General features: G+C 39.3%; 2 protein-coding genes and 1 pseudogene across 2 annotated transcripts; all 3 read right to left on the bottom strand.

Moving 5' to 3' along the window:
- Window positions 1-2,739: 2,739 nt before the first annotated feature.
- On the bottom strand, window positions 2,740-4,926 carry LOC114036470 (protocadherin beta-2-like). Its single transcript, XM_027852986.1, has one exon. The coding sequence runs from the start codon at window positions 4,870-4,872 to the stop codon at window positions 2,740-2,742; it is 2,133 nt and encodes a 710-aa protein (XP_027708787.1). The 5' UTR covers window positions 4,873-4,926.
- Window positions 4,927-7,376: 2,450 nt separating this feature from the next.
- On the bottom strand, window positions 7,377-9,656 carry LOC114037705 (annotated as a pseudogene).
- A 3,678-nt stretch (window positions 9,657-13,334) lies between these two features.
- On the bottom strand, window positions 13,335-17,426 carry LOC114036845 (protocadherin beta-2-like). The gene has a single exon (XM_027853596.1). It carries the CDS (start codon window positions 16,863-16,865, stop codon window positions 14,481-14,483), a length of 2,385 nt encoding a protein of 794 aa, XP_027709397.1. The 5' UTR covers window positions 16,866-17,426; the 3' UTR covers window positions 13,335-14,480.
- Between the last annotated feature and the right edge of the window lie 1,254 nt (window positions 17,427-18,680).

Here is an 18,680-nt window from a genome sequence, read left to right as displayed (position 1 = left end):
AAAGAAAGAAAGAAAGAAAGAAAGAAAGAAAGAAAGAAAGAAAGAAAAAGAAAGAAAGGAAGGAAGGAGGGAAGAAAGACAGAAGAGAAAAATAGTAGTCATGACTGAATTCTTTAAAATGCAGAGAATAGAAGAGCAGAAGAAAACACAAACAAGAAATACAGTTTTCAAAGTAACATACTGAATTTATTATATATACATACTTTATAAAAGAAAATGTAAGTAATGGAGGTTTGTGGCTTATTATATAATCCTCCCTTTCTGTTCTACTTTTTTATATGGAAATACTATTTTTTGGTTGTTTGTCCAATTCAGAATGAAAAATAATACAAATCCAAACAAACAACAAGAAAATATCTCTGAGGAATCTTTTAACTTTACTCCTTTCCTTTGCTACCATAAAAATAATGCCTTTGACTTTCAAAGGACTTATTTCACCAAATCAATTCCTGAAATGGCCAGAGGAACACAAAAAGAGAATAGGAAAATTCCAATAGTGTTTGTGATGATTCTCCATGCAGAGAATGTTCTGTCATTGGAAACTCAGTCTCAATTTCACTTGCCCTATGTTAACTTTTAACAATGTGGGATTATGAATCATTTCTATAGTAATGTCACAAAGTAAGTTACAACATGATGGGATTGGGCAGAAACACGGAGGGCTGGATTTAGATTCAGGAACACCTGGTCATAAATCGCACCTCTGACACTTGCTATTTATGTAATCATTGCTGAATCACTTGACATATATGTGCCTTTGCCTCTGGCAACTCCCTAGGAATTATCTATTAAGTCACATATGTTCCTCAAATTGAAGACATTGCATATGTCTTATGCATCAGGTCACAGAAAGAAAAAAAAGTATTTTGATGTATTGTGAAATCTAAATGATATGGCATGGATTTTCTTCTTAAATTTTTAAGTAATAAAAATCATATTTTTGGTCTGAAATAAACACAATTTTCTTCTACTTTCCAATCCTGTGATTTCATCTTGTGGCTAAATTAGTAGTGTACTATAAATTGTATTTCTTCAATGTTGAATGTTAAATATATAACAGGAAATGAAGGGGGTAGATGACTTGGGAGGAATCTTTCAGGTATGACATTCTGTGATAAAATTGAGAAAGGTTCAAGCTGGAATCCCTTTTTAAAAAAAGCTATCAACAAATATTGTAAAAGCAGAGCATTTGAAACCACACATTTGGCCCTGAGTGTGACCCCCTTGACCTAGATATGTCTCAAAGTAGGGATTTTTTTTTTTAGAAAACTAGAAGATAAAACAAAGACATATTCATTTAAATTTGTTTTTCTGACCTTGGGCTTTTGGTGGAAGAGTAAAATCCAATATATGAGATTTCAGGAGAAAAATGTTATAAACATACTCAAGGTAACTCACTAGAATTGCTTCACAGCACCACATAGCCACAGTTACTAACCAAACCACTTCTTCTCACTAAACTCAAGAATGTGTAAAGATTATAAATGGTCATTTATAATGCCATTGGAAAATTCAGTGGTCAGACCAGTTTGCATCCTTCACAATTGTCTCCAAACTGACATGCATCTTTTATCACAATGCTTTATCATAAAAGTTTTTCATCAATGTCTTAATGTTTTTTGTTTTTCCTTATAATTCTGATCCACATATAATACTTTCTGGATTGAAATCACAGGGGCAGCTGGTGGCACAGTGGATAGAACACTGGCCCTGGAGTCAGGAGGACTTGAGTTCAAATCTGGTCTCAGACATTTGACACTTACTTACAGGGTCACACAGACCCTGGACAAGTCAATTAATCCCATTGTCTAACAAAAATAAACAAAGAAACAAAGGGATTATCATCCTTTAACTAGATTGAAATCAGAAACCACAAATGAGCGTATTTTCAGGGGAATCTATCCATCATTTAAAAATAGTATCAAAGTGAATGTGTTAAGCTTTTTTTTAAAAAAAATGATCAATTATTTTTTGTCTTGTGGTCACAGCTAGTAGGTTACAAGATTATTGCTGCTCCTTGAAAAGCTTCCACCAAATGAAAGAGAAATAAAAGAAGAAAATCACCCAGAAGGTTAGAACAAATGCCAAAATTGCCCTTCAGGAGAACCATAGCTGTTTTTATTGACATAATAAGAATGAAATTTTGAAAAATATTACTTTGCAGATGATCCAGGATAGGATAACTCTGCAGAGAGTACCTAATCAAAATCAAGACTATCTTAAAACATATTTGCTGAATTTGTTCAGTAAGGAATATTTTTAAATTCTAAGTTTTAAATGAGAAAGGGAACATATGATGATTCACTCATTTTGAAAAAGTAATAGGGGAATAGAGTAACCTGGAGAAAATTCAAAGACATCACAATATCAAAAACAAGGAAGGAGAAGATGAAATATTTACAGAGAAAAGATATGGGGAGGAGGAAAATGTGTGGAGGAGAAAGGAGAGAATAAAAAATTATGACACAATGCAATAGCATAAAAATCTATTCTCTTGAGCTACTGGAAGACAGGCAACTAATAATGGAGGGTAAGTGCAGGAAGAAGCAAGGAGGGAAAATGTCTCCAAATGCATCAAAACACACATCAAACCTAATTGAAGCAAAAGCTGTTCCTTAAATTTGGATTCTCAATAGAGTCTTTCACACTTGCCTGAGTAGGAGGAAGGGTGGGATTAATAGGCTTCAGGAACTTGAATTCATTTGTCCCTGAGCCACTGGTCAGACAGACCTCATAGTTCTAGTTCTGGGACAAGGTCCCTGTCCCACTGACATCCACCAAGTAACTTGGGAAAGGACCATTTGGATCAAATTGACTACCATCATTAGCATCCCTCTTCCTCTTCCACAGGTGAATGGCAATGAACATAATAACAGAGAACAGGAAAAGACAAGAGACAGAGGCCAGGGAAATGACTAGGTAGGTGGTAAGAGAATCAGTCTGCACCTCCTCCTTGGTTGCATCTGGGAGCTGAATGTAGGGCTCAGAAAAGCCATCCACCAGGAGCACATTCAGTGTGGCTGCTGTGGACAGAGGAGGCTGTCCATTGTCCTTCACCAGCACCAAGAGCTTCTGCTTGATGGCATCTCTGTCACTGATGGGTCTTGCTGTTCGAACTTCCCCATTGTGGGCCCACAAAGTGAAGAGTCCTGGGTCTGTGGCCTTGAGCAGCTGGTAGGAAAGCCAGGAATTCTGTCCCCAGTCCCTATCCACAGCTACCACCTTAGTCACCAGGTAACCTAACTCTGCAGCTCTGGGCACCAGGTCATTGCAGGGAGCTGTGCCATTCTGAGGAGGGTACAACACAAAGGGAGAGTTGTCATTTTCATCTTCTACCAAAACCTGAACCACAGCCTGGCTGCTCAGAGATGGGGAACCACCATCAGTGGCCCTCACATTAAATTGGAAAGCTTGGATGGCTTCATAATCCAGGGATCTCAGAGCATAGAGATGGCCGTTGTCTGAGTTGATGGAGATGTAGGAGAAGAGGGGCAGTTCTCCAATCTCTGGAGGCAGCAGGGAGTAGGTGACTCTGGCATTGATTCCTGAGTCTCTGTCACTGGCACTGACACTGCCAATGTGGAGGGCAGGGCTGTTGTTCTCCTGGAGGTACAGTTTGTAGGCTCTCTGGGTAAACACTGGGGGACTGTCATTGACATCGGAAATGAACACTTTGATATAGTGCTCAGATTTGAGCCTGGGGGATCCCAAATCTGTGACTGTAATAGTGATGTTGTAGTCAGCCCTACTCTCTCTGTCCAGTGCTCCCTCTGTTACCAATGTATAGAAGTTCTCAACGGAAGGTTTCAGGGCAAAAGGAAGATCATCCTGAATGGAGCAAACCACCTTTCCATTTTCCCCAGAGTCCAGATCTGAAACTCTGAAGACAGCTACCGCAGTTTCAAGAGAATTCTCTGGGATGGGACTGGTAAGTGAAGATATGGTCAATTCAGGGGGATTGTCGTTTAGATCCATCACCTGAATGATAATAGTACATTTCCCAGAAAGGCTTCCACCATCTGTAGCCTGAATGTTGATGGTGTAAGACTGAATTAACTCAAAATCTATTTTTTCCTTTAAATAAAGTTCCCCAGATTTCTCTGATAGCTGAAACGTTTTACGAATGATTTCAGAGGCATGCAAAAATGTGTAGGATATATCTGCATTATTTCCTGCGTCTAAATCTGTCTCTGAGACTGTGACAACTCGGGATCCAATCGAGCTATTCTCAGGGATCTGAACCTCATAACGCGGCTGAGCAAATACAGGTGCATTGTCATTGATGTCTACTACAAGCACTCTGACTTGGGCAGTTCCAGACCTGGGTGGAGATTCCCCATCCAGCGCAGTGAGGGTTAAAATGATCTCAGACTGCTCCTCCCGATCCAAAATTTTATCCAGTACAAGCTCTGGATATTTCCTGCCTTCTGAGTCCCCTCGAATTTGAATGTGGAAATGAGAGTTGGGACTGATTGTGTAGTTCTGGAGACTGTTGTTTCCTACATCTAAATCCTGCGCATTTTCTAGTATAAATACAGTTCCAGGGGACTTGTTCTCGGGGACTTTCAGTACCATCTCAGTGTTTAGGAACGCTGGTGAATGGTCATTAATGTCTTCCACTATCAGCTCAGCCATAACAATCTGAAAGGGCTTTTCCAGTAAGATCTGGAAAGGCAGCACACAGGGTTCGGCAGGGCCGCACAGCTCCTCCCGATCCAGTTTCTCTCTCAGGAGCAGATCCCCAGTTCTATGGTTCAGCTGTAAATAATCTTTGTTCCCTTTGAAAATGACTCTGGCCCCCCGGTTTGACAGCTCCCCCACCTCCAGGCCCAGGGCCTTTGCCACATTGGCCACAAAGGAGCCTCTCTCCATCTCCTCCACTACTGAAAACTGCTGCGGCTCTGAGGCCGCCCCAGACACACCCAGCAGAACAAGAAGAAAGAGAACTTGCCTTTGTTGCGGAATCATTGTCCCTTCTGGGTCTGTTGCCCCTCCTCTCAGAGTAGCTTGGTTCGACCGCAAACAGTAGCCAAAGAAACCTCAGAAAAATGTAGATGCGGTCCAGTTCCCCATTTCCAGGTAACAAAGCTTCCCCTCTCCTTCCCGAGTGTCTGATTCAGGGCTGTCTTTCTGAGTCTTGGAGTATCCGTGTACCTCTCTTTGTTTCTTCTTAGTCTGCAGCACCACCATGTGGATCTGTCTTTACTCAGCATAGTTGACAATGTCATTCCTAAGGTTCTTGTTACATGATTTCAAAACATGAATTCTCCTCTGTATTTCCAAGGGATATACCTTGATCTTAGGGTGATCTGTATCAGTGTTGTATACACCCGGGAATGACACCATGTCCTGCTTTAGGGCAATTTTGATACATCATAGATCTAAGTATATTTTCAAGCTAGGAAAAGTGAAAAGAATGCAGGATTTCCAGGTCCTAAACGCAGCCATTAGGTCACTATAGACACATGATTGAGGTTGAGAAAATGCCGCAGACTCATCCAGGACGCCTACTGGCGATGACTTTCAGAGACTTTGAGGGAGTGTAAAAATAAATGGCAAGTGTGACGCAGGAAAGAATACATTTAGGCCTCTGTATTCGGCCTAAAAACTTTCTCCCCTCTAAGTACTTGAAGAGAATGCATGCATTTGATCAGTCCTGATCCTATAGTGCTGGTTATTAGAGACTCTACATAACAGAACAGATAGAAAGAATTGTGGAATCCTTCACAACAATGATGGGATATCACTTCCTTCTGCTTAACAGTTTGAGTTTATTTATTTTCCCTGGAAATCCATCCCCTGGGATCTGGGTCCAGGAGAATTTTTCTTTTCCTATAACAAAGGGCATCTCTTGGATTCATTGATCTGACTCTGAGCAGTAGGGAATAATTTAGAGTTTGTCTAAATTGGATTAGGAGGGAATATTCTATTGAATTAGAGGGAGTCAACATTCCCTGAAATCTTGCCTCTATCTATACTTGTGTAATATTGGGCAAGATATTTAATCTCCTGGGCCTCAGTTTCTTTATCCATAAAATGAGAGGGTTGGACCAGATGACTTCTTTGATCTCTTTGAGCTCTAGATCTATGATCTAGATATAGATCAATAATCTTTCCAGGTCTGAAATTCTGTGACCACATTCAAATGGTCTCACAATAGAGCCTCTTAAAGGCCAGGAACTTAGATATTATAAAAGCAAACCATTTGACCAAGGTGATAACACCCCTGGATTAGTTTATACTCTAAACAATGAGATTACTGAAATAATTTAAAAGATAGAAAATAAAGAAATATTTATGTGAAATGACTTTTTCTTTTTGGTCTATGGCTTCTTCAAGGACCTGCAAAGTAAGGAATTTTAGGAGAAAGGTATTACAAACCATACCTTGTATGATCTTTTATGATGTATCCTTTGAACAAATAAAGATTAGCTGTTGATAGTAATTTATGTTATTGGCAATTGAGAAATCACAGTACTGTGGTTCCTTCACAATTAGGTTTCATTTAAGCTAGATATGTTCCCTCTTCAGAATAATTCATTTCCATCCTTAGTTATCTTCATAAAGGTGTACTCTTCATAAAAGTATATTCTTAACATATTTTATATAAATTCCTTAGTGCTGATGAACATCAGGTACCATTGTTCAGAGAATACTTTCAATGATACTCAACATTACTACATTAATGCTAGATAATATGATAGGTACCAAGAAAAAGGAGTTATTGTAAAATTAAAATGACCAGAGGAAGGTTGTAAGATATTTGCAGGACAATTATGAAAATTTCATAATAAAAAAGTGAAAAAATCTAAAAGTGAACCAGACCTAAAAGAAAAAATAAGTGAACCAGACCTAAATTACCATTTAGGAAAGCCAAAATTATATTCATTGACATAAGGATGAAAACTAGATGGTATTTTTTTTCATTGATAAAGGAAAGGAAACCTGAGGACAAGAAGTCAGCAGAATCCAAGTTTGGGTAGCTTGGAACACATTTGTTAAATTAATTTAGAAAAATAATTAAATTATAAGTTTGAAATAGAAAAGAAAATATGTCACAGTTCATTCTTTCCTAATAGTAATAACAATGGGGAACAGCAACCTGGAGAAAATCCAAATATAAAAAGAGAACAAAAAGACTAAGGAAAGAAGGATTTGTAGGCTGAGAATGCAGAGAGAAGAGGAAAATGTATGTGAGGAGGAGGATGGGATGAAAAATATAACACAATAGCATAAAATGTCTGTTTTAATATGTTACAAGAAGTTGAAAACCAAGATTGGGAAGTTGATATAATTTGGTGAAATGCATCTTAAAACTACTTGAGGAAAATGCTATTCCTTAAGGGTGGATTTTCCATGAAGTTCTTCCCAAATGCCTAAGCAAAAGGAAGAGTGGGGATAATGGGCTTCAGGAACTTGTATTCTTTGGTCCCTGAGTCACTGGCCAGACACATCTCATACTGATAGCTCTGGCACAGGGTCGTGGTCCTGCTGACACCCATCAAGTGTCCCGGGAAGGGGCTACTTGGATCAAATAAAAAAACCATCACTGGTATCCCTCTTTCTCTTCTACAGGTGAATAATGAAAATAGTCATAGAGATCAGGAATAGAAAGGAGATGGAGGCCAGGGAAATGATCAGATAGATTGTGAAGGATTCAGTCTGGACCTGCTCCTTGGGTGCATCTGGGAGTTGCAGGTCAGGCTCAGAGAAGCCATCTGCCAAGAGTATGTTCAATACTCATTGCCTTTCATCAACACCAGGAGCTTGTGCTTGATGTCATCTCTGCCACTGATAGGCCTCCTTGTGCACACTTCCCAATTGTGGGCCCACAAAGTGAAGAGTCTTGGTCTGTGGCCTTGATCAGTTGGTAGGAAAGCCAGGAATTCTGTTGTTGGTCCCTATCCACAGCCATCATCTTGGTCACCAGGTAACTTGGCTCTGTAGCTCTGGGCACCAAGTAACTCAAAAGGGGGTACAGTATGAAGGGAGAGTTAGCATTCTTATCTAGGACCACAACCTGACCCAGAGCCTGGTTGCTCAGGATTGGGAAGCCACCATCAGCTGCCCTCACAGTGAACTAGAAAGCTTGGATGGCTTCATTATCTGGAGATCTCAGAGCATAGAGATGGCCATTGTCTGAGTTGATGGCAGTGTAGAAGAAGGGCAGGTCTCCAGTCTCTGGAGGCAGCAAGGAGTAGGTGACTTTAGCATTGATTCTTGAGTTCCTGGCATTGGCACTGACACTGCTAATGTGGAGGGTGGAACTGTTATTCTCCTGGAGGTACAGTTTGTAGACTTTCTCAGTAAAAAATGGGGAGTTATTATTGATAGCATAGATGAGCACCATGATATTATGCTCAGATTTGAGCTTCAGAGATCCCAAATCCGTGTCTGTAATAGTGATGTTATATTCAACCCTGCTTTCTGTCCAGTGTTCCCTCTTTTACCAATGAATAGAAGTTCTCAACTTAAGGTTTCAGGGCAAAGGGAAGATCACCCTGGATGGAGCAAACCATATTTCTATTTCCCCCAGAGTCCAGATCTGAAACGCTGAAAACAGCAGCTAGGGTCTCCAGCTGAGTTTTCTGGGACAGGGCTGGTAAGTGAAGACATGGTCAGCTCAGAGGAATTGTCCTTCAGATCCATCATTTCAACAATTACAGTACCTTCTCCAGCAAGGCTCGTTCTGTGTATGGCCTGAATATTATGGTGTAAGACTGAATTTACTCAGAATCTACTTTCTCTCTTAGACAAAGTTGCCTGGAGTTCTTAAGTTGAAAAGTTTTATGAATGTTTTCAGAGGAATGTAAATTCGTATAGGATATTTCTACATTATTTCCTATGTCTAGATCTGTGGCTCCAATTGTGACAACCTAGTATCCAATGGGCCTGTTCTCAGGGATCTGAATCTTGTACTGAAACAGAACAAATACAGGTGCATTATCATTGATATCGACTACAAAGACTCAGACTAGGGCAGTCCCAGATCTGAGTGGCTGCACCATCCACTACAGTGAGAGTTATCTGACCTCAGGCTGCTCCTCCTGATCCAATGTTTTATCTAATATAAGCTCTGACTATTTCTTTACCCTTCTGCTGTTTCAAAATTTAAAATGTGGAACTGGAAGTTAGGGCTGATTGTATGATTCTAGAGACTGTCGTTTCCTACATCTAAATCTTGTCCACTTTTCAGCAGGAAAAAAAGTCCTGGGAAAGGTCCTCTCAGGAATTTTCAAGATTGTCTCAGTGCAATGAATGATCTCACACTGGTGAATGATCATTAATGTCTTGTACCATCAACTCAGCCCAAACAATCTGAAAGGGATTTTTTAGTAAGATCTGGAAAGACAACACACATGGAGCAATGGGGCTGCACAGCTCCTCCTGGTCCATTTTCTCTCTCAGGAGCAGATCCCCTCTTCTGGCTGCAAATACTCTTTGCTCCCTTTGAAAACGCCTCAATCTCCATAGTTAGAGAGTTGTCTCACCTCCCACCCCAGGGCTTTTGCCACACTGGCCACAAAGGAGCCTCTATCTACCACCACCATTTTCTCTACCAGTAAATATTGCTCCAAATCTGAGCCTGTCTCAGAAACATAAAGCAAAAGAAGAACTTGCCTTAGCTGGCTAACTGAAGAGCTTTCCACAGTCATTGTTTATGGTGACCTCCACCAAAAAATAAGATCCATCTAAGGTGCAGTCTCAGTAGCTTATTCTTTTGATGAGTTAGTTGAAATCTGGGAATACAAGAGCACATGAAGCCTTCTCACCCCCTTCCCAGACTTGCGCTAATAAAGCTTTTCTTCTCTTTCTTCAGCATCTGATATCTGTGTCTTTTTGTTTGCATCCATTAATATATGTAGTACCTTTCCTTCTCCTTAGTCTGTAGCACCAGCTTGAGTCTTCTGCAAAAGATTCATTCTTTCCCTTACAAAATTATGGCTGCACTTGATAACGCTATGAAGGTGTTTAGGGCAGCTAGGCAGCACAGTGGGTAAAGAGCCAGGCCTGGAGTCAGGAAGATTCCTCTTCCTGAGTTCAAATCCAGCTTCATACACTTCGCTGTATGATTCTGTTATTTGACCCAGTTTGCCTCAGTTTCCTCATCTGTAAAATAAGATGAAGAAGGAAAGAGCAAACCATCTCTGCCAAGAAAATGAGTGGGATCCCAAAGAGACAGACATGACTATAAGTATTTAGTATGTGATATTAAGCATTTAATTAATAACACATTGAATAATAACAGCCTATATTGATAGGACCTTTTAAGATTTGCAAAGTGTTATTTACACTTTATCTCATCTGATTCTACCTGTGAAGTAGGTACTACAGGTTTTTAAGGATGAGAAAAATGATGGTTCAAGAGATTAAGTGACTTTCATAGCCAGAAAATCAGCAAGTAAAGGAAAAACACTATTGTCTCCACATGTCCAATCCAGCAAACCTTCACTATGCTATATAAAATTTGTATTTCAAAGAATTAGTACTTTCATCTCTAAAAATGGAAATGAAGAAACATTCTATTTTTCTGGAACTTTGCCCCACACTTCTAGATGGTAATTATTTTTCAGATGATGGGGGTAGGGGAAAGCTCATAAATGCAGAGAAGCAAATAACACATCTCCCTATAGTGGAAAGAGCACTGAATTTGAAGTCAGAGGATCTGGGTTAAAATCCTGGCTGTGTTACTATTTGTGTGATCTTAGGCAAGTCACAGCACTTTTGGAGCCTCATTTCCTCAAATATAAAAGGAGGAGGTTGGTCTAGATCACAAGTTTTTTACTTGTTTTTTATATGGACCTCTTTAGCAGTCTGGGGTCAGGTTCTGGACCCCTCCTCAGAATAATGTCTTTAAATGCATAAGGTAAAATAAGTCAGATTACAAAGGAAATAAAATATATTGAAATACAGTTGTAAAATTCTTTGAAGTTACAGATATCAGGTTAAGAACTCCTGGTGTGAATCTCTAATGTTCCCTGTACCTCTAAACCCATTAAAATATGTGAAACTGCAAACCATGTAGGGTCTGCCAAATCATTGATGCAGCTACTGGGTATAGGCCAAATGAGAGACAAGAAGACTTAGTTGTCTTAGCAAAGCCATGCTCTAGTACCAAAAAGATCACCTGACTGATCTGTAAAAAGGCCACAAGATGGGGCAGCAGTGAAGTGAAAGCCAAGGCCCTGGTAGGCTAAAGGACTCATATGTACTTTTTTCTGCTTTGTTGGGTTTCCATCAGCTGAAGTTTTCCCTCCAGTTCACGTTGGTGAGACTAGTTCATGAGTTATCTGAGCTATCCTTTCCTATCTGCTTCAGCTGGGTCATTTTTTGGTGAAGTAAAGTCTGTTATTCTGCACAATTGGAATTCTGGAAGAACTTTCTGAAGCAGATTCATTATCCTATTATCCCTTCATGTGAGTTGGCTTCTTTCCCTTGAAACACACCTGTCTGAGTCTGGATTGAGGAAACCTTATGTCATTTGTATTTTCCAAGAGACTAAGAATCACTTGACAAGTAACCTGTTAGTCAAGAGGGAAACAGGAGGGGAGAGGTGGAAGTGACTAAAATTGGTTAGATTGGGGGGGGGTGGTGGTAGCTTGGATGACATATGCTTTCAAACTTTGCTCAGTCAGCTTTCTTCCGAAAACACGTCTACAAGATTACCTTCTCACCAAATTTGTTGTGCTGGGGAAGAGAATTTTCTGGGATAGGGAAGAGAAGATCTAGAACTTCTGCATCAGCCCCTGAATCCTGAAAAAAGTCCCTGAGTGGGAGCATCCTCATTGTACAACAGATAAAGGTAACAATCTACTGTGAATCTGTACTTTTGTAAAATAGCCGCAGGAAAACCAAAAGAAAAGAAAGGACTTACCTTCCTAAAGGATTGGCTAATGTTGACCACTTGAGAGTGCTTTAGCTTTGGGACTTCCCCCTCACCAATCGTCATATTCCCTGTGTTAGCTTTTAATACTTCAGACACATGTGAATACCACTTGAGACAATTGAATCTTTTCTAAGTTTGGTGATAACTTAAAATATCCTTCATTCTTGATGAAGGTGTCTGTGATTGCCCATTTCCTTAAACTTTTTACAATGAAATTTGTATCTTTTGTGAATATTTGTAAATATTTTCTTAAATAACAAATTTCTCATAGATTCATATCACCTCATATTTGGAAGGGACCTCAGAAGTCATTTAAGATCATAGACATAACTAAAAGGGATCTTAGAGGGTAGTCTAACCTCTTCCTTTGAAGATGAGGAAACTGAGGTCCAAGAGACTAAGTGACTCTTCCAAATTCATAGAGGTAGAAAGTGGCAAATTAAGGATTCTAACCCAAGTTAATCTGCTTCCAAACCAGGAGCTCTTGATTTCATCAATCTACTTCCACTTGTCCATCCCTTACCTAAAGCGCAAGTGACTCTAAAACTTTCCTGATAAATTGTCATAAAACCTTAGCTTGAAATCTCCAGTTTTTGGAAATACATTATTGCCTAAAGAAGTCCATTACATTTTAACACCTCTAATTGTTATGTCATTCCTCTATAGACAAGCAGATAAAAGATTTTAATATCTAGTTCTTGAAAAAAAAAAGATGGAGAGGCCATAAAAAACAACATAAAGTATTCCAACTTTCTATGAATCAAAGCAATTTAATTTAAAACAACTCTGAGACATCATCTTACCTCCACTATATTGACAATGATATGATGATAGACAAAAATGATAAAATTCAAAGCTAGTGCAGCTGCAGGAAAACAGGCACAAGTCCTATATTGCTATAAGAATGTAAATTGAAATAATACTTTGGAAAGCAAATATCACACAATGATAGCTACAAAACTCACTCTTTGAACCATTGATCCCACTACAGACCAAATATTAAGAGTGTTACTGGATGGAACAAAGTTTCAATTGGACAAAAATATTCCTACCAATATAATTTCTAATAAACAAAAACAAAACAACCCTGGAAACAAAGTGCCCAATGATTCTGGAATAACAGCCAATTGTGACATAGGTATTTAATGAAATCTATTATAATGCCAAAAGAAAAGGCAATATGAAGAATACAAATAAATATGGAAAAAGTTAAATGAAGTAATGCAAACTATAAAAAGAACACCCCAAACAACAATTACACACTATATAAAACTATGTACATAATTATGATGATAATAAGACAGCATTAAAATAAAAATACATAGAAGGAAAAAAAGTTATTCAAAAAGTGATCCAGAAGCAAACATAAAAATTCTTATTACCTTTTAAAAAATTTTTAACATATGCTTTCATTTTTTGAATCATGGAAATTTTCCATTTTATGTAACAGTCTTAAGATTTATTTTTATTTGAATATTTGCTTTGGTTATGGCAAATTTGACACAATCTATTCAATTCTTCTATCCTTTACTATTCAGAGGGCCATGAAAAGTCATGAGGAAAAAATATTATTAAAAAAATCAATTCATCATACTAAATTCTACTTTACAGGTAGAATTCTACTTTACAATCTAAGTCCCACATATTTCTGGGTCATGTTGGTCTTACAGTAAAGGATATTAGTTTTTGTCATTAATTTACAATGCTACTGAAGCAACTGGAGATCAAATGGGTGTGCTCTCTTCTCGGAGAAGTATTGAATTTCTGCAAAACTTGACACATTAGCTCTTTGGAATAACTTGCCATGTAGAGTGATTTTTGTTAATTGCCTCCATAAAGGAAAATGATACAGTTTATAGAGTGCTGTACCTGGAGACAAGACAGATTTGAGTTCAAATCTGGCTTTAAACACCAACTAGATGCATGATCGTGTGTCAGTCACTTAAACACTGCCTCAATTTCCTCATCTCTAAAATGTGGATAATAATAGCACAATAGATCCAATGGTTAATTGTAAAAGAACTGATCGCATGGGCTATGGTTATATAGAAGTAGTTTCATCTCTCAGAACCAAAGGCTGAGATCTAATAGTAGCAGTGAAGCAGAAGCACATGTTTCCTCATTATCTTTTTGTGAGTGTTCCACCCAAAGTTTGTATGCTATCAATAAATCACTAGTTAGATTAAAGATAAAAAAGGGACTAATGCAGTCTTAGAAAACGTATTCTAACAAGGAATACAGATTAAGAGAGTTAATGTAGTCTATGGCAGAGAAAAAGTTTTAGTATCCTAAATGAAGTCTGTGAATTTAATTGCATCAAAAATGTTAAAATCCAAGTTTGAAGTGAGGATGAAAAATAAAGTATCTCGTTCATTCCTAGAAATAGATTTGGGACTAGCATAACCTGGACAAAATTCAAATACAGAAAGAAAACAAAAAAAAATCAGAGAAACAGTAGCAGGGGAAAGAACATGAAAAATTATATTACCTATGTTTTTAAAATAAATTCTTCTCTGTCACAGTAAGATAGAAAATAAAAGGATAAAAATAATGGCAAAACATAATGGCAATGCATTGTAAAATATTTCTATCCCTAATTGAAGTCACAGCTATTCCTGAAGGATGGGTTTTCTTCCAAATCCCTCCTATTATCCTGAGCAGGGATCCTGGGGATAATGGGCTTCAGGAATTTGAATTCACTGGTCCCTGAGCCACTGGTCAGACACACCTCATAATGGTAATTCTGGGACAAGGTCCCTGTCCCATTCACCAAGTAGCCTGGGAAAGGACCATTTTGATCAAATTGATTACCATCTCTAGCATCCGTATTCCTCTTCCACAGGTGAATGGCAATGAACATAATAACAGAGAACAAGAAAAGACAGGAGACAGAGGCCAAGGAAATGACTAGGTAGGTGGTAAGAGAGGCAGTCTGCACCTCCTCCTTGGTTGCATCTGGGAGCTGAATGTAGGGCTCAGAAAAGCCATCCACCAGGAGCACATTCAGTGTGGCTGCTGTGGACAGAGGAGGCTGTCCATTGTCTTTCACCAGCACCAAGAGCTTCTGCTTGATGGCATCTCTGTCACTGATGGGTCTTGCTGTTCGAACTTCCCCATTGTGGGCCCACAAAGTGAAGAGTCCTGGGTCTGTGGCCTTGAACAGCTGGTAGGAAAGCCAGGAATTCTGTCCCCAGTCCCTATCTACAGCCACCACCTTGGTCACCAGATAACCTGGCTCTGCAGCTCTGGGCACCAGGTCATGGCAAGGAGCTGTGCCATTCTGAGGAGGGTACAGCACAAAGGGAGAGTTGTCATTCTCATCTTCTACCAAAACCTGAACCAGAACCTGGCTGCTCAGAGATGGGGAACCACCATCAGCTGCCCTCACATTGAAATGGAAAGCTTGGATGGCTTCATAATCCAGGGATCTCAGAGCATAGAGATGGCCATTGTCTGAGTTGATGGAGATGTAGGAGAAGAGGGGCAGTTCTCCAGTCTCTGGAGGTAGCAGGGAGTAGGTGACTTTGGCATTGATTCCTGAGTCCCTGTCACTGGCACTGACACTGCCAATGTGGAGGGCAGGGCTGTTGTTCTCCCGGAGGTATAATTTGTAGGCTCTCTGAGAAAACACTGGGGGATTGTCATTGACATCAGAGATGAGCACAGTGATATTGTGCTCAGATTTGAGCCTGGGAGATCCCAAATCTGTGACTGTAATAGTGATGTTGTACTCAGCTCTGCTCTCTCTGTCCAGTGCTCCCTCTGTTACCAATGTATAGAAGTTCTCAACAGAAGGTTTCAGGACAAAGGGAAGATCATCCTGAATGGAGCAAACCACCCTTCCATTTTCTCCAGAGTCCAGATCTGAAACCCTGAAAATAGCTACCACAGTCTCAGGTGAATTCTCTGGAATGGGATTGGTAAGTGAGGACATGGTCAGTTTGGGCAGATTGTCATTCAGATCTATCACATGGATTAGGACTGTGCATTTTCCAGAAAGGCCTCCACCGTCTGTGGCTTCAATATCGATTTCATAATATTGAGTTGCTTCGAAATCCACTGTTTTTTTTAGTGAAATTTTGCCTGAAGATCGATCTATTTTAAAAGTTTTGCGAATGTCTTCAGAGGCATAGGAAAATGTGTAAAATACTTCTCCATTATTTCCTGTATCTAAATCTGTAGCATGCACCACCACAACCAGAGAGCCTGGGGGGCTATTTTCAGGAATCCTCACATCATAGTTCTGTCGCTCAAACTCAGGGGTGTTATCGTTGACATCCACTATGAGTACTCGAATTTGGGCAGTCCCAGACCTGGGCGGGGACCCACCATCCAAGGCAGTGAGAGTTAATCGGATCTCAGGCAGTTCCTCTCGATCGAGAGCTTTGCTCAACACCAGCTCTGGGTACTTCCTGCCGTCATTGCGTGCACGTATTTGAACTTGGAAATGGGAATTAGGGCTGATAGTGTAGTTTTGGAGACTGTTGATCCCAGCGTCCAAATCCTGTGCACCATCTAAACGGATTATCTTTCCAGGAGGACTGCTCTCAAGGATTTTCAGGAGCATCTCCTTGTCCAGGAACATAGGCGAATGGTCATTTATGTCTAGTACTAACAGCTCAGCCAGAAAAATTTGAAATGGGTTTTCTAGTAATATCTGGAAAGGTAATATGCAGGAATCGGTAGGCCCACACAATTCCTCCCGATCCAGTTTCTCTTTTATGAGTAGATCCCAGGTTTCACGATTGAGCTGCAAATACTGTTTGTCTCCTTTAAAAGAGACCCGGGCGCTCCTATTAGATAGCTCCCCCATTTCTAATCCCAGGGCTTTAACCACATTGCCTGCGAAAGAGCCACTTTCCATTTCTTCTGCCACAGAAAACCTCCCAGGCTCCGAACCCGCCTTAGACATGCACAGCAAAACAAAGAAAAGCAGAACTTGCCTTTGTCCCCGAATTGTGTTCTTGTCTGCTTCCATGCTGACCCCTTTAAAAATATTGTTGGTTTCTCTCAATCCACACCTCTGGACACTACGATAGACTGTGGATAAATAACTCCTCCTGGGGGCCCTGCTCTCCACCAGCTCCTGCTAACAAAGCTTGCTTTCTTTGGCCAGTTGGTGCCAGTCTGAGACAGAGTAATGGAGGATGCAGGATTTCTTTTTTGCAGTCATCAAATCAGAGAATCAAAAGGAGAATCAGTTATTCTCCTTATCCTGCAGCGCCACCATGCGACCTGATTGAGAATTTTACTTTCTCAATCCAATTTTCAATGGCATAAAGATTTCTGTCTCAGGCAGATAATACTTTATGTGTTTAGTTTTCAAAGGGAGGTATTGAGTTCTGGTTGTAATTAAAAGGGCGTGTTATTTGATTTTTCCATGGGAACCACATGCTAACATCACACAAATGCACAAATTATTACAGAGAGTTATATGTAACTGTAGCAGGCATGGGACACCTGTGCTTTTACAACATCTGAATCTCAGTGAGAACAATTTCAGAATTGGAGAAGACCATAATTAAGCAGAAAGTAGAATTCACAACTAATATAAAGGATATTATGTTTCCTCTCAGTCTTCTCAGAATAAGAAGAGGCATTTCTCCTTTTTTCAGTTTTAGTCACATTGATGTAATAACAGGAAATGTCAAGAGTCTTTATTCTAAAAAAAAATCTCAATGCAACAATCAGAGGATAATGAATAGGATACTGAGATGGTTCTGAATCCACAGGTTATTAAAGTAATCATTTTATCTTTACCACTCTTCTCAGTGTAAGTCTTTTACAGTATTCCTTGTAGCTTTTCCATGTAGTTGGCTGCAAGCCTAAGTGTGATCCATCTGCCAAAAATTATTTTGCATTCTTTGGTTGCATGGAAAGGAGAGCCACTGCAATTTTCATTTGTCTAATCACATGTTTTTCCAAAAATATTGTTATTGGTGACACTAGTTAAGAGGAACATTAAAAAAAACTGGAGTTTATCCCATGGTCATATTAGGAAAAACTGAAGAAATGAGAAAAGAGAAGATGACTTTTGGTATGAGTACGGGGGGTGGGAGGGGAGAATACATCGTTAGATATTTGAAGGGTTTTCAAACAGAAAAATGATTAGACTTCTGTGTAGATTCCAGAGACAAAACTAGGACCATTGGGTGGAATATACAAAGAGACATATTTTAGGTGAAATTGAAGAATTTTCAAAAATTGAAAGTTTAAAGTGGAATAAATTGCAATGTGAGGTAGTAAATTCTTAATCACTGGAAGTATTCAAGAAGATTGTATGAACACCTGGTAAGGGTGTAGGAGGGTGAATATCTTCATAATTGGGGGTGTTGAACTAGACAACATTCTCTGTTTCCTTGAAAATACAACATTGCAGGATATCTCTGATGCATTTGGTTCCAGTTGGTCATGTTCTTTGGAAATCCACTTCAACATTGTATTGAAATCTTGAAATCTGTTCCTTGAACAGGGAAGCATTTTTGTCTTAGCTTAAAAAATATATTAGCTGAAATAGGGAAACACAGAAGATGCCAAAGAAGAGAAGGCAGAATGGAAAGATTGATGACTTGGGTAATAGAAGATTAGAGTTTCAGTCTGGGTTGCTAATGAACTTTGAAATTTTGAGCAAGGTATTTACTTTCTCTTTACCTGTTTTCTCATTTGTAACATGAAAGAGTTGGATCTCTATCATTCCTTCCAACTCCAATATTTTACAACTATGTTATTTCTAAGGATAAAGGAAAGAAAAAGAAGATAAATATTCATAAACATTTTAATACATTAGTAACTA

This window comes from Vombatus ursinus, unplaced genomic scaffold, assembly GCF_900497805.2.
Source record: "Vombatus ursinus unplaced genomic scaffold, bare-nosed wombat genome assembly UNPS02000481.1, whole genome shotgun sequence".
NCBI classification, from domain to species: domain Eukaryota; kingdom Metazoa; phylum Chordata; class Mammalia; order Diprotodontia; family Vombatidae; genus Vombatus; species Vombatus ursinus.
The sequence above is the reverse complement of the archived record's forward strand: the minus strand, read 5'-3'. Positions and strand labels throughout refer to the sequence as shown.